Source organism: Puma concolor, chromosome C2, assembly GCF_028749965.1.
Source record: "Puma concolor isolate L17-30 chromosome C2, mPumCon1.1.hap2, whole genome shotgun sequence".
NCBI classification, from domain to species: domain Eukaryota; kingdom Metazoa; phylum Chordata; class Mammalia; order Carnivora; family Felidae; genus Puma; species Puma concolor.
In genome coordinates this window covers 104,414,324-104,428,829 of record NC_141675.1, presented here as the reverse complement: position 1 = coordinate 104,428,829, position 14,506 = coordinate 104,414,324, and the positions used below count along the sequence as shown (strand labels likewise).

At 35.4% G+C, this 14,506-nt stretch overlaps 1 protein-coding gene across 12 annotated transcripts in view; it reads left to right on the top strand.

Annotated features, from left to right (window-relative positions):
* DZIP3 (DAZ interacting zinc finger protein 3) overlaps nt 1–14,506 on the top strand; it is a 101,167-nt gene that overhangs the window by 56,030 nt on the left and 30,631 nt on the right. For all 12 annotated transcript variants that reach the window (XM_025913314.2, XM_086675509.1, XM_086675503.1 and 9 more), the window contains 6 exons: nt 310–479; nt 1,291–1,335; nt 6,273–6,298; nt 8,997–9,162; nt 10,547–10,642; nt 10,809–10,936. In XM_025913314.2, coding sequence (XP_025769099.1) covers nt 310–479; nt 1,291–1,335; nt 6,273–6,298; nt 8,997–9,162; nt 10,547–10,642; nt 10,809–10,936 — 631 coding nt within the window. The remainder of the gene's footprint in view (nt 1–309; nt 480–1,290; nt 1,336–6,272; nt 6,299–8,996; nt 9,163–10,546; nt 10,643–10,808; nt 10,937–14,506) is intronic.

The following is a 14,506-nucleotide window of genomic DNA, read 5'->3' as shown; positions in this document are numbered from 1 at the left end:
TAGGTAAAGTATTAATAGGGTCAATGTCAGGATCCTCAAAAGACTTAGTATTTAGAATCAACTTAAGTTGTACAATATCTAATATTTAGAGTCTACTTAACATGACAGTAAAGTATCTTAGCATTTGGGTTTGTACTGATTGGTTCTAGGCTAGTATCAGTACCTATTTGGTCACTGATAAATGGGCATTTCATTTTCACCTAGTAATTAAAGAGAATAAGATGTCTTTCTGTTCCCGGGATGGTGTTTTTTAGTGATATGAGGGTAAAACTAAATGCGTCCTGATTTTGAGTGTTTTTTAACATTTAGGTATTGAAATAGAAGAGTTACAGAATGAGGAAGAAGAACTAAGTCCACCTCTCATGGAGTACAATATAAATGTGAAATCAAACCCTGAAATACAGTTAGCAGAAATGAATAAAGATGGAGCATCGATACCCAGTGAATCTTCAACAGAATCTACTAAGGATCTCCAGGAAGTATAAGCTCTCATTAATATTTAAATTAAAAGAACTTAATCAGGGCTTTTACTTTGTTACATGTGCTGTATTTACAGCATCCTAGACAATCTTAGTTTACATTTATCAGTGTTCACACAGAGTTTGAATTGGAATGGTTCTTTCTCCAGTACTTCTTCCAAAAATCTTTCCTGCCTTAACCTTTATTTTGTCAGCATTTACCAAACACTTGTTATGTGTCAGACACTATGCTAGATTTCTGAATGTTTCTTCATCCTGAGTGATGGCAATAGAAGTGGGAAGTTAGTAGAAAGTAGAAGAAAACATAATGGGGAAAGAAGAGAGAAAAGAGAAAAACGTGATATTTCAGTGTCATTTGCATGGGAGTAAAATTAAAGTCCTGCAGGGTGTAATCTCTGTATTTCTTTAATGTTAATTTTATATGGTCACTAAATTACTCCTGGGCTTAATTTTTCATCTTATGGACTTGAATGTGTTGATTTTTTGAAAGTCCCTCCCTTCCTCCTTTGTTGCTCATGCATGCACGCACATGTGCAAGTGAGGATCTGTGAGCTTTTTTCTGTAGCCTCCTCATTGATATTATGTTATTCCTTTAGAGATCAATGATCTCTCAAGAGCAGAAGACTGAGATTAAAATAAGAGTGAAACTGAAAATAGTTTTCTATAGAATCTAGAATAATGAGAATAATAGAATAATAATCTATAATATTAGAAGATGAAAGATTTCAGTGGTTAGAGGAAATATATTTTGCAAAATAACTTATTGTGTGATTTGAATTGCATATTAATTAAATTATTTATTTCTTGTCAGGTTAAGAGTAAACCAAAGAAAAAGAAAAAGACTAAGAATAAAAAGGTAAGTGACTGTATTAGCATTATAATAGAGAGATGTCTGATTATGAACACTTAGGTTTACATATGGATTCGCTGTTAGAACTTAGTTCAAGTGGGTATATAGCATAAATGACTTATAAATGTCAATAGCTTAGGGGTGCCTGGGTGGCTCAATCAGTTAAGTGTCCGACTCTTGATTTCAGCTCAGGTCATGATCTCATGGTTCATGGGTTCCAGCCCCGCATTGGGCTCTGTGCTGATAGTGCGGAGCCTACTTGGGATTCTCTCTCTCTCCTCCTTTCTCTGTTCTTCCCCGGCTTGTGCTGTCTTTCTAAATAGATTATAAATATAAATATAAATATAAATATAAATATAAATATAAATATAAATATGAAATATATAAATAAACTTAAAAAATAAATGTCAATAGCTTATTGAATATGTGGTTATATATGGTAGATCCTGAATGATTTAAGCTCCTAGTATGTCCTGCTTCACTTCCCTAAATCATAATTATACATTTAAATATACAAATAAGAAACTGAGTTACTTGGAAATTTCATTAATTTCTGCATACCACTCTCATTTAAAAAATGCCTACTCAGTCTTTTATAAAAAGCTTCTCATCATATTTCCAGTGATATATTCAGAAACATTTTTCTTTTTTTTTTTTTTTTTTTTTTTTTTTTTTTTTTTTTTTTGAACGTTTATTTATTTTTGGGACAGAGAGAGACAGAGCATGAACGGGGGTGGGGCAGAGAGAGAGGGAGACACAGAATTGGAAATAGGCTCCAGGCTCTGAGCCATCAGCCCAGAGCCTGATGCGGGGCTCGAACTCACGGACCGCGAGATCGTGACCTGGCTGAAGTCGGACGCTTAACCGACTGCGCCACCCAGGCGCCCCCAGAAACATTTTTCAAAGCCTTTAGAAATGTTGATTTTCTTCCTGATATCCAAAATTCTGCCAACAGTGCAATAATGTACAAAAATGGTACAAATGCAAGAAGCTTCCTTCATGCTTTGTCTTTGCTTTTTGCCAATTACAAATGAACAACTTACTGTTACTATCTATGGCGGAGTTTTAGCAAAAAGTCTCTTAATTGCTTGGAAAATTACAAAGGAAAGTTGAGTCTTTTTTAGTTTTGTTTTGTTTTTTTAAATTTTTTTTTAACTAAGACTATATTTGTAGGGCAATTTTTGTTGTTGTTCAGAGCAAAATTGAGGGGAAGGTAAAGATTTTCCATATATCTCTGACCCCCACATATGAATAACCTCCTGCATTATCAACATCCCCCATCAGAGTGGTACATTTGTTACAATTGATGGAACTACACTGACACATCATAATCACCCAAAGTTCATACTTAATGTTTTAATTCACTCTTGATGTTTGTAGATTCCTATGGATTTGGACTCAAGAGTTTTTTGTTTGTTTCTTGGTTGGTTTTTTTCCTTTAAATCAACCATACAGCTAACTACTATGCTATGCAAACTTTATGGTAAAAAAGAAAAAAAAAAAGTGTTGTTTTTCTGGCCTGAAACATACACTTAAAATCTAGGTATATTCTGTAGATTATGTTATAAATTAATGCAATGAGAATATTTGACCAACTATACAATCTGGTAAGCCAATGTTATTTATTGGAAGTATACACAAATTTTAGTCATAAATGAAATTTAACACAAGGTAAATTTACAAAATGCTTAGGTGAAGAACAGAATACAGATTATTTATGCTGTAATCAATAAAATATCAATATAATTTTCATGTTTATCATAATCATTTATTATAATTTATAATTTCACTCAAAAGTTATTTTGAAAATTAAGATATGTTTTTAAAAGACATGAATAAGAAGACTTACTACTGGTCAGTTCTTATATAATAAAACACAGACTGATCTATTAGTTTAACTGATACTTTTTAATTCTTACCAAAACGTTAGTAAATCCCAGGTCTAATACTACAGAAAGCTGGGCAAGTAAATCTGCAACTGTCAGACTATAACTCTTGGTTCCAAAGGTACGTAGTTTGTCTCTTACAACAAATTAAAATATGATTGTTCAGATTTTCAATTCTAGTTAAATGGAAAACCCAACTTTTATGTCAAATTGAAATGAAACAGGTAATAAACACAATGGAAAATAAATGTAAACACGACTCAAAAATTCATATGCTAATAATATTAAAAATGTCTTCTTAGGGGTGCCTGGGTGGCTCAGTCGGTTAAGCGTCCGACTTCGGCTCAGGTCATGGTCTCACGGTCCGTGAGTTCAAGCCCCACATCAGGCTCTGTGCTGACAGCTCAGAGCCTGGAGCCTGTTTCCGATTCTGTGTCTCCCTCTCACTCTGACCCTCCCCCATTCATGCTCTGTCTCTCTCCGTCTCAAAAACAACTAAACATTAAAAAAAATTAAAAAATAAAATAAAAATGTCTTATTAAATGTCAAGAAGTTTTTTGTTATTGTTTATAACAACCTAAGTTTTAAAAATTTTTTTAATGCTTATTTATTTTTGAGAGAGAGGGAGAACATGAGTGGGGGAGGGGCGGGGGGGGAGAGAGAGAGAGAGAGAGAGAGAGAGAGAGAGAGAGAGAGAGAGGCATAGAGGCATAGAGGCATAGAGGCATAGAATCAGAAGCAGGCTCCGGGCTCTGAGCTGTCACCACAGAGCCCAATGCGGGGCTTGAACTCATGAAGTGTGAGATCATGACCTGAGCCAAAAACAGCCATTTAACCAACTAAGCCACCTAGGCACCCGACCTAAGTTTTTTCTAATTTGTTTTTTTAGAAGAAGTTGAGATACTTTGAAAATAAGATAATTTTATGAAGATAAGATGTGAACATTAGAAGAGAGATCTCTCTTTTATCTAAATTTTAAAGTATGGGACCTAAAAATGCTGAAATTTTTGCATATGACTTTCATATATAGTAGTCCTATTAATATACTTCATTATTATTGATACAAAGAATTGTCTAGTTATAGTGTAAGCAACCAGTTGTCTAGCTAAGTCCATCACATCCTCCAATGAGTTTTCCTCATGAAAAATTCTAGCATACAAAAAATTATCTTGTGTTATACAGAATAACAACAAAGTTTCTATGAATGAAATTGTGTCCTCTGTTAATTATTTGTCTTGTAATATCTCTACCTAACATTAGCTGAAGTCCTGAAAAGATCTTTCAGGGACTCTGGAAGAATATGATGAAAAAGAAATATTTGTATAGCAAATAGAGGAGACAGTACAGATAACTTCTAACCAGTATATATAGAGACATTGTAGTTACTTTTTCTTCAGTTAGGAATTTAGTATTTAGCTTCTAATATATCCAAATTATAAATAACTCTTTTGGGAGTTAATTAGCTCCTCCTTCCCACTCCTACCTCCCACCCAGGGGAATTAAGGGTTAAGAATAGAAAAGGGAGGTAAAGCAGATGGCAGAAGAATAGAAGGCTTTGTGATGATACCTTGGGGAAGGAAGGAAACATGGCAGGAAATAAATCTAGCCCTTCAAATTGGATGTGCTGTCTATAGCAGGGAAGTTGCTGAGATGCATGTAAAACAGGCTGCTGCATGTGTTGACAAAAAGTTGTCATGGGAAGAAGTAAAAAGAAGTTTCAGAAACTATGCAGCTACACTAGATGTTCATTATGAACAACCAAATAAATGTCTTTCAGTTCAGCTATTCAGGTATACTGGAACCAAGGTAGGAGTTGATAATTCTAAATTGTAGAATCAAATTGGCACAGGACATCGATCAGATGCTGAAATGCAAAATTCTCTTAGTTTATAGGCAATAAAGCAGAACAAATTTGTAAATACATCATGGAATCTATGGGGAAGGAGATCCAAAAGTTTCTTGTAAACAAGAGGTGGTGGTAGAAGTTAATACTGTAATTTATATAAAAGTAATTAATACTGTTAATAGGGTAATGTAGAAGAGCGATTAATACTATTAATATGTGTTGAGTGTCATTGATATTACCTTTATCTACTATGTAGCTTTTATAGTTTTACTTTAATGAACATAAAATTTAGGGTTTTTTAACATTTCCTTCCAATTGTGATCTCCTTGACACTTCCTTTTCTATAAGATTTCTTAATATATCAATCTGCTTTTACCTTGTATGTAGATTTTCAAGAACTCTTATAGTTAGTATAGTATTCCATAAAGGAGAATTATACATGTCCTGTCCCAAGATTACCAGTAGGTACAAACTCAACCCCAATATTTACTTTCAATATCTGAATCAGTGATTTTTAAGTTATTTCATGATTCAGTGGTAGATTACAAAATCAATGTAGCAGGTCACAACTACCATTTTATAAAAGAATTAGAGTAAAAAAGTTTCAGAGTTCATTATGTATTGTCTTAGTTTGGGCTGCTATAACAAACTACCATAGACTGGGTGCTTTAAGCAAGAAACATTTTTCACATGTTTGAAGTCTGGGAAGTCAAAGATAAAGGTGTCAACAGATTCGGTGTCTGGTGAGGGCCCTCTTAGTTTGCAGATGGCTAACTTCTTACTGTGTCATCACAGCAAGTAGAGAGAGAGAGAGCACACAGAAGAGCAAGAGATCTAGCTCTCTGGTCTCTTCTTAAAAGGGCACTGATTCTATCATGAGGACTTCATAGCATCATCTAAACCTAATTACTTTCCTAATTAATTTCCCCCTTAATTGGGGGTTAGGGTTTCTGCGTATGAATTTGGGAGAAGCATAAACTTGCAGTCTATAACATATATAATCTGGGTAAAGATTATTTAGTGTGACTTCAGTTTCAGTTTTATATTCATGGATAAAGATCTCTGAATAAGTGCATTTACATCATGATGTAAAATATATTTCTTATTTTGGTTGTGGTCAGAAAAGGTTGAGAAACACCTAAATCAGTCACATCACTGTGCTGTACTGGCATAGTTGATATAGATTACTAATTCTTGATGTTGTTTTTCAGAATAAGGAATCAAAAGAAGAACAAGTGTAAGTATTTATTTAATTTTTAAATTTTTCCTAGTATTCTCAAAGTGTGTTTTGCCAGTATGACACAGCCTTGCCTTGGGAAATGTTCTGAAAGAAGAAAGTACAGTTACTTTTCTTAATAACTTGTCACTTAAGAGTAACAAAAAGTTATCATTTACTTTGGGAGAATAGAATCTCTCACCATTTTTCTGTAAGGCTACTCAAAAGTCAAAGACTAATTTGCATCCAGCATAAAATCTTCTACAATATAGTCTAGATTGTGGTTAGTCAAATCTAAATTTAAGTAAAAATTAACCTTAGAGAACAGATCAGTGTTTGTCCTAATGACCTCTTTCCAAAAAGTTTGTTTTGTTTTCGTTTGTTTAATTAACGCATAGGTGGTGGTGGTTTTTAATACCAGTTGTTTACCGTGAATTTTGAACCTACTGGAAACCTTTTAATGTCTAAAGATCACTGTGTTATACAACTATGTGACTGATGACAGTGCAGTAGTGGATGGAAGTAAGGGAGATAGTAATGAAGAGGCTCATTATACCCAACAGAAAGTTTAATTGAAAGTTGGTAACTTTGGAGAACTCACTGTGGGGACATAAATTATTAAGATATCTTTAAAATGGTAGCAAGAACAGGGGCGCCTGGGTGGCGCAGTCGGTTAAGCGTCCGACTTCAGCCAGGTCATGATCTCGCGGTCTGTGAGTTCGAGCCCTGCGTTGGGCTCTGGGCTGATGGCTCAGAGCCTGGAGCCTGTTTCTGATTCTGTGTCTCCCTCTCTCTGCCCCTCCCCCGTTCATGCTCTATCTCTCTCTGTCCCAAAAATAAATAAACGTTGAAAAAAAAAAATTTAAAATGGTAGCAAGAACATATTTTAACTTGAAAGTCATCACTTGTAGTTGATATTTTCTCATTGATAATGGATGTGATCTACTTGCTAATAGTTCATCATCCAAGGATGAATATTCACTTTCTCTGTCAGTGAGTTGAGCCACTAGAGTGATAGTTTTTTGTTCTACTTTTTTCAAACCATGTCTAGAAGCCATAAAAATAACTTACTAAAGAATCATACAGTGCTATCAATCATTTTGCTTATTTTACCTATAGTGTAGACACAAACTGAATGATCATCAGATCACCCAGGGAGCTTTGTTTTTGTATGAGAATTTTCACATATACACAAAAGTAAAAATAATATATCACATTAATATGTGTACCTAATCATCCCGGTTCAACAATTACACTGTTTTTCCACATTTGCTTCACTTTTTTCCCTTAACATTTTGTTCTTTGTTGGTGTTTTCAGTCCCAAATATCATGTAATTATACCTCTACATGCTTCAGTTTGCATCTCTTACTGTAAGAACATTTTCCTATATTATTACAGTGTCATTATTAAACTTTAAACACTTAGGAATAATCTTCTATAGCTTTTCAAAAATACAGATTCATCTATGTATTTACAGTTGTCAGGATACCTGGAAAAATATAATTTTAAAAAGCTCTTCAGGTAATTTGGAAAATTGAGTTTGGGAACCAGTGGTCTACACAAGCATTTGATTTCATTGAACTTTCCAAAATGTTTGAGTCATTCTAGAATACCTCAGTGATACCTAATGAGTGTTTTATAGTGTTTTACAAGTTACTCTACAAGCATGAGATGCCATATTGTTTTCTAGGTCTCTGTGGCCTAAAAGAAGTAATAACGTATCCTAGAGTTACCGATTATCTATTCACTAATCACGTCATTTATATTGTGTTATAAGTAAAAGTACTATTTCTTGTTACCATTTAATGAGATTGGGAAGGAAATTTATAGCCACTCACTACACCAAGTTGAAAGGATAGTAGCATGCATTTACATTTTAGACATAGGTATAAAAATGAGTTAATTATCATTGCACTTATAGTATTTTCATTCTTTTTTTTTTAGTGGTTTCTAGTTACTGAAATCCATGTTACCACTACAGTTTTTTTTTTTAAGTCCTGTTACCAAAGAATCTCCATTATTTTTTTTTTTATTTTTTTTTTCAACGTTTATTTATTTTTGGGACAGAGAGAGACAGAGCATGAACGGGGGAGGGGCAGAGAGAGAGGGAGACACAGAATCGGAAACAGGCTCCAGGCTCTGAGCCATCAGCCCAGAGCCTGACGCGGGGCTCGAACTCCTGGACCACGAGATCGTGACCTGGCTGAAGTCGGAGGCTCAACCGACTGCGCCACCCAGGCGCCCCAGAATCTCCATTTTTAAATCTACTTTATGTTGATATTTGCAGCCCACTATTTAAATGTACACTGGACCTAAGCAATGAAATTGATTAAACCAACCTACTTTTCAAGAATGCTGTGATGATAAAATAATATAGCAGATGTAGAAATGCTTGTCAGTATTTCCCAAAGTATTGTTTCCCAAAGTAACTGATGTTAATAATTATAATTTGAAATATGAACTCTATGGTCTCATAATTCTTGAAAACACTAGGATGAACCGAATAGGTACCTTGATTGAGTGCTGTCTTATATATGATAAATAAATTCATTATGAATCATCAAGAGAAATACACAGTATAAGCATGGTCTAAACTTGCTTTGGCCATGAGCCCTCCTTTCTCATGAGACTAATATAATATTAATTAGGGAAACAATGGCTTAGATGAGAAACACTATACACCATTATAAAATATTACATTGATTGTCATCACTGTAGCCCAAATATGGTAGGAAAGGAAGAGCCATTGAAGAAAGAGCAAGCACATCTACACCCAGTCAGTAGATTTATGAAAGATGATGCAAGTGATATTCAAGAGGATTCTGCAACAGAAGACAAGTTCTATAGTCTGGATGAATTACATATTCTGGACATGATAGAGCAGGTAAGCCTGACTGGAGAGGGTACAGACCTGCCTTCCTTTTTCTAGAAACCATCATTAACCACTGTTAGCCTAGTGTTTTATGCTGTGCTTGTGAGGGGCAATAAAAAACAAGAAGAGAGGGTCAGAGGGATAGAGGGAAAAAGAGCCTTAGGAGCTGAAACTTTTCACTTTGGCTCTGAAACCATTTCCTGGATTTAACTATTGGGCAGTGTTGATTATAAATGCATTCCTCGCAAAAAAAACTTGGATTAATATTCATGAGAAAAATAGTTTTGTTTAAAAAAAGGTACTTGCATTTTTAAAAAATTAAACTGGTTATAGACATGAAATGTCTACAAAAATATTAACATACAACAGGTTTTTTCCCCCCTCTGGTTCCTCTCCTTGGAGCAGTCACTGCTGGGAATGACCTTCCTATATATGAAGGTACATGTGAACATGATTTAAGTGCTCAGCAGAACACTAAATCCGACAAAGCAAAAGACAGATTTTTTTTTTAGTCACTTGATTTAAATGAGAATTCTATACTAAGGTAATTTTATAACCTGTTCCATAGTACATAGGAATATTGATTGTCTAAGGGTACGGTTAGTAAAAATGATTCTCTGACTGATAGTACAACATTCATATAATTGTCATTATCTTCTTTTTACCATTGCAAATAGAATATTAGGATATTAGTATATTTTATTTGAAATGACATATTCTTAGCTTTGGATGTCAGACTAAAGTTTAAATATGAGGCCTTTGGTTTTCATTCAGTAGCTATGAGAACTCCAAAATAGAATAAAAATGTCACACACATTTTGGAAAATGTTAACGCCCTCATGTATTCAAAAAAACATTTAGCACATGCTTTTTGTCAGAGCTATGCTAAGACATTGTTCCTATGATTGTAGTGTTTACAATATGGTGGATAAGTTGAATATTGAGCTAAGGTAGTACTGAGTAATAATTAAGTGTTTGGAAATAAAGACTGCCTGAGTTGGAATTCAGGCTTCTCTACTTTCTGTGTAACCTTGGATGAGGTACTTCACAGTTTTATCATCTCTAAAATGGGAGTAAGTGTCTACCTCAGATAAACTTTACAACAATAAAAGTTACCAAAAAGTTACCAAAAAAAAAAAAAAAAAAAAACCTTAAAAATATGGTAAGCATGCAGATAATGTTATCCACTAGTAGCAGCAGTAGACGCATACCTGTGGTACTATTTAGTGAATGCTGTAATTGGGAGAGGTGGGTTTATCTGAACTAATCACAGAAGTGATGTTTGTATTGAGACATAAGCATGAGTAGGAGTTAGATGGCAACTTTAAATCTCCTTTAAAGTCTTAGAGCTCTTTTTAGAGGAAAATAAGGCATGTGTATTCCATTTTCTCATTAGGGCTCAACCAGCAAAGTAACCACAGAATATGGAGAAACTGAGAAGGAGAAGCTTGCTCGGCAAAGGCAGCTTTATAAATTGCATTATCAGTGTGAAGTAAGTACTTTTGCCATTATATCTGAAGCAAGTCAGAGGTAGTTCAGTTGTTCAGTTCAATGGTAGTTTCTTCTTTTTTTTTTAAAGAACACATTTTCTTTTTTCTTTCAATATCTGGTGATTTGAACAGAATTAACTATGAAATAATAATTTTCATTTTCATCAGGATTTCAAAAGACAGTTGAAAACAGTGACTTTTCGGTGGCAAGAAAACCAAATGCAGATTAAGAAGAAAGACAAAATCATTTCATCTCTTAACCAACAAGTGGCTTTTGGAATCAATAAGGTTTCCAAGTAAGTGCAAATCTGTTGTTCACAGGTAATTCTGGATTTGCTCCGTAATGAATGCCATCTTTAAAAGATAATCCTTGTGTAGCCACTAGGTGGCATTGTGACTACACATTAAGAATAGCTGACTACAGGTCTGTACTTGCTTAAAAACCAACTATATATTTGTCTTGCCAGCTGCATGGAAAAATAAGCAACAGCTCACTCTGTATATCAAGCTTTACATGTATTGGCTGAACAAGTGTAATTATAATAGAATTACATGAGAAAGATAATTAACTTTCAGATCATGATTCTAATTTGTAAAAATATGACCAATGATTTGCTGTTTCTTTATAGCATATGATGAATACATTCCTCAAAGACACTGTGAAATCACTTGAATCCTTTTTTATATTGGTCTCTCAGAGTTTTTGTGTTCCAAGACTAAGAGATTGAAAATGAATCAAATGCCTGAAGATTGCTCCTTCCCAACACTCTCATTTCCCTTAACAATCTTTTTTATTTGTATGTACTTTTTTTTTAATTTTAATTTTTTTTTTTAATTTACATCCAAATTAGTTAGCATATAGTGGAACAATGATTTCAGGAGTAGATTCCTTAGTGTCCCTTACCCATTTAGCCCATCCCCCCTCCCACACCCCCTACAGTAACCCTCTGTTTGTTTGCCATATTTATGAGTCTCTTATGCTTTGTCCCCCTCCCTGTTTTTATATTCTTTTTGTTTCCCCTTCCCTTATGTTCATCTGTTTTGTCTCTTAAAGTCCTCATATGAGTGAAGTCATATGCTATTTGTCTTTCTCTGACTGACTGATTTCACTTAGCATAATACCCTCCAGTTCCATCCATGTAGTTGAAAATGGCAAGATTTCATTCTTTTTGATTGCTGAGTAATACTCCATTGTATATATATATATATATATATATATATATATATATATAGCACATCTTCTTTATCCATTCATCCATCGATGGACATTTGGGCTCTTTCCATACTTTGGCTATTGTTGATAGTGTTGCTGTAAACATTGCGGTGCATGTGTTCCTTCGAAACAGCACACCTGTATCCCTTGGATAAATACCCAGTAGTGCAATTGCTGGGTTGTAGGGTAGTTCTATTTTTAGTTTTTTGAGGAACCTCCATACTGTTTTCCAGAGTGGCTGCATCAGCTTGCATTCCCATCCCTTAACAATCTTAAGTATTAAATATCTAAGACTTAAAAATTCTGACTTAATAGGAGAAAATGAGTGGCCTTGCTTTACTCTTTTTATACTAATCACTATCTCCAACCAGTATCATTTGGAATAATAACATGATTTATAACACATTATTTTAATAAATAGTAATGCAACAGATACCAGTTGTCCACGAAGTCTAATTTGAAATCCATTAGTTGCTAGAGCTAGTAGGGAGAATAGACAAGTTCTAGGGAATATCTTAGAATAAGGAGTCTACAATACTAATTATGGAGTTGCAGAAATATTTGGCAGATTTAAGTCTTAAATTTTCTCCCACATATTATATCATTCATCCTTGAAGGAATTTTTAGGAAGAACTGGATGCTGTAGCATTTGGCAACATAGTATCAGTTACAAACACTTTGTAACTTATCCCTGCTGGAGTTAGATCCTTCAAGTTTAAGGAGGTGAAGACCTAAGGTAGCTTGGACAAATCTAAACTGGCTACAGTCACTTAAGAACCCACACTTCAGGGTTCAAAACTTTGTATTTTAGCTTAGAAGGCAATGACCAATCCAGATATGTGTTATATAGTATCAGAGATCAGAAAAGTAATGTCATCCATGCAGATGAGCTGTCTCTCTCCTTTACCATCTGAGGGTATCCTTCCTCAACTCTGATAGCTGACCCAGGTGCCCTTGTATGCTTGACCATTTTAGGGGACACATATATCTTCATACAATGAGCCCTCCATGTAGAATATTCAACAAACATTTATCAAGGGCCTACTGTGTGAGAAGAATTAGGGAAGGCACATGTAGAAGATACCAACACATGTCAGACATTGCTAGCTAATGGAGAGTAGAGATTAATGTGAAGGGTTTAAAATTACTTATAACAGAGGGACTTCTAGTTCTACTAAGAAGTAGCTCTATTCCTTGCCATTCATCCTTTTTACTACTAAACTACCCAAGACATAATACAACAAACAACCATAGGAAGCTCTAAAAGGTAGAAGAAAGCAGACTGTCAAGAAGCTTTGGTACTTGAGGAATGATATGGCATGAATTTTCCTTATTTCCTCCTATATATCCTAGACCGAGTGCTGCAGAAATCACCAACCTGGAATAGCCAAGAGGCAGAGGTGGTGGGGGGAAGCCCAAGAAAAGCCTGTTTGCTCTAGTCAAAGGATCAGGAAAAGGAAAATATAACAACAGAAAACTTTTTTGGCACTATCCAACTTACTCTAGTCAAGCACCAATGGTCCCATACCACCCCTTGGAACCAGGTGGTATGATAGCAGATAGCACAAACCAGATTTCTTTACTGAGGTAGTATTGCAGCTGGTCTTCCATTCCCCACGGGACAGAAGTAGGTAGTGTTACAGTTCCTCTGCCAGGATAGTGTCAATGTGATCTAGCAGCAATCTAAGCCTCTGCCTCTACTCAGCATCAATGAAACTTAAGGTAATCTAACTTGGGACTACTCAATATGGGTTTCACTTCTACTCTCCTCATGGGGAGCTGAGTTTCCACCCTTGGTGCTAGCTGGCACTCTATTCTCTCCCCTCACCCCAGGTGGTGCCACAGGGGCCCAACAGGGAGCCCCTGCTCTCCATCCTGTAGAAACAAAGTGATATGAGTCATCCCTCTGCTTTCTCCTTCCCTAGTGTCAGTAGGGCCGAGCAGGAAGCTGATCTTATACCCTGCTGAGGCAAAGAGCAGAGTAAGTTGGTGCCTCACTTTCATGGGAAATGTCATGGACTGAGGGGACCGAACTTCCACACCACCCATCTGCATCGAGGCAGTGTGTCAGTGTCCACAATTTTGGTGGGATGTTGTAAGCAGGGCCAGATGAGAAGTTAAACATACACACCCACTCAGCCCTCACACTACACAGCAACAGGGGGTCTTCCTGCTAAAAAAAGATTAACTAGAATCCAGAGTCTTATAATACGCAGAATATCTAGGCTACAATAGAAAATCCTCATTATACCAAGAATGAGGACAATTAGAACATGAAAAAGAAAAGCTGGTCAACAAATGATAACATTAAGACGATTCAGATTTGAGAATTACCTGACAAAGTTTCTAAAGTGACCATCATAACAATGCTTCAACAAGAAAATTGAAATCTCTTTAAACAGATGAGAACCTAGAAAGTCTTACAAAAAATATATAATAAAGGATGGAAATTATAAAACTAAAAAATACAATAACAAATAAAACCTTGCTGGGGGCACCTGGGTGGCTCAGTTGATAAGCTTCCGACTTCGGCTCAGGTCATGATCTCACTGTCTGTGAGTTCGAGCCCCACGTTGGGCTCTGTGCTGACAGCTCAGAACCTGGAGCCTGCTTCAGATTCTCTGTCTTCCTCTCTCTCTGCCCCTCCCCTGTT